The sequence below is a fragment of the Chiloscyllium plagiosum genome, chromosome 28 (assembly GCF_004010195.1).
Source record: "Chiloscyllium plagiosum isolate BGI_BamShark_2017 chromosome 28, ASM401019v2, whole genome shotgun sequence".
NCBI classification, from domain to species: Eukaryota; Metazoa; Chordata; class Chondrichthyes; order Orectolobiformes; family Hemiscylliidae; genus Chiloscyllium; species Chiloscyllium plagiosum.
The window spans coordinates 1,753,049-1,754,399 of NC_057737.1; the positions used below are offsets into that span (position 1 = coordinate 1,753,049).

Consider the following 1,351-nt stretch of genomic DNA (forward strand, 5'->3'; position numbering starts at 1 on the left):
GGCATTTGGATGGGTATATGAATAGGAAGGGTTTGGAGGGATATGGGCCGGGTGCTGGCAGGTGGGACTGGATTGGGTTGGGATATCTGGTCAGCATGGATGAGTTGGACTGAAGGGTCTGTTTCCATGCTGTACATCTCTGTGACAAAGGGCATTTATGTCTGTCTGGGAGTGTTTGATAGGGACAGTGTTCAGGAAGCTTTGCCCTCTATTGGTCAGCATTAAGGGAGCGCCGCACTGTCGGAGGGTCAGCGCTGAGGGAACGGGGCAGATGATGCCTCTGCTTGTTGTGGAAGCTTGCTGTGCGTAAATTAGCTGCTGTTTCCTATATTGCAGGAGTGAGTAAGATGAAGAGGTGTTTACCTATGAAACACTGTTCTGCCCTGTGGATGTGAAGGGTGCAATCTAAATGCATGTCTGACTTTATGTTCACTGTCCCAGATCGTGCCGGAGTGTTTGGAGACCCAGCTGGAGATTGGGAATGGAATGGACATGTCATGTGACAACCCAGCTCCTGGTCACATGGACACATACTGAGTGGCCACCGACTGGATCATGTGCCTTGTCTCTACTGCCCATGGCAACGGCAGCGCCTCATACCTCCCCCACACCCTCCTGAGCTCCCCTCCCCCTGTCCAGGGCTCCCCCTCCCAGCCCCAGAGTGAGTCCTCCTGGGCGGGAGGTGATGTTGGAACCTGGTACACTCTGGGCCTGGCACACTGACCTTTCCAGCTCCTCTCTCAATTCCCCATCCCCCCCTCTTTTTTGATATAAAAAGTAATGCAGTTTAACCAATTGTGATACACATTTCCACAGGCTCGGATAGTAGCTGGGCCCATCCTGAACTGGCTGTGTTTGAGGGGAAGGGTTAATGGTTGGGAAAAGTGGATGTACTCTTGGAGAAACCCTTTGTAGACAAGCCACACTGGTTAGTTCCAACGTTCTGTCATTCATTCTCCATCCTCACTGTCCTCTCACAGCAATATGATGATGTTTTGTCCATTGATAATCCCAATGACTGGACATGGGAGGTTGGAGACAGGCTGTCACTGTGCTTTATCTCTGATTTCCCCCATCATCTCCTTCATTATCTCTCTCTGCATGACTCTTTGTGTGTGTATCTCTCTCTCTCTCTCTTTCACTTTGTGTGTGTGTGTCCACATGTTGTCAGTGTGTCTCTGTGTCTGTGTGTGTGTCTGTGTCTCTGCGTGTCTCTCTCTCTCTGCATCTCTCTCTCTCTCTGCGTGTCTCTCTCTCTCTCTCTGCGTCTCTCTCTCTGCGTCTCTCTCTCTCTCTCTGCGTCTCTCTCTCTCTCTCTGCGTTTCTCTCTCTCTCTCTGCGTCTCTCTCTC

At 51.0% G+C, this 1,351-nt stretch overlaps 1 protein-coding gene across 1 annotated transcript in view; it reads left to right on the forward strand.

The window, feature by feature from the left end:
* Positions 1–1,168, forward strand: part of LOC122564202 (inositol polyphosphate 5-phosphatase K-like) — a gene marked incomplete at its 5' end in the record, with an annotated part of 8,732 nt that extends 7,564 nt beyond the window's left edge. The window contains one exon of the mRNA XM_043718896.1: positions 442–1,168. Coding sequence (XP_043574831.1) covers positions 442–537 — 96 coding nt within the window. The remainder of the gene's footprint in view (positions 1–441) is intronic.
* Positions 1,169–1,351: the final 183 nt, after the last annotated feature.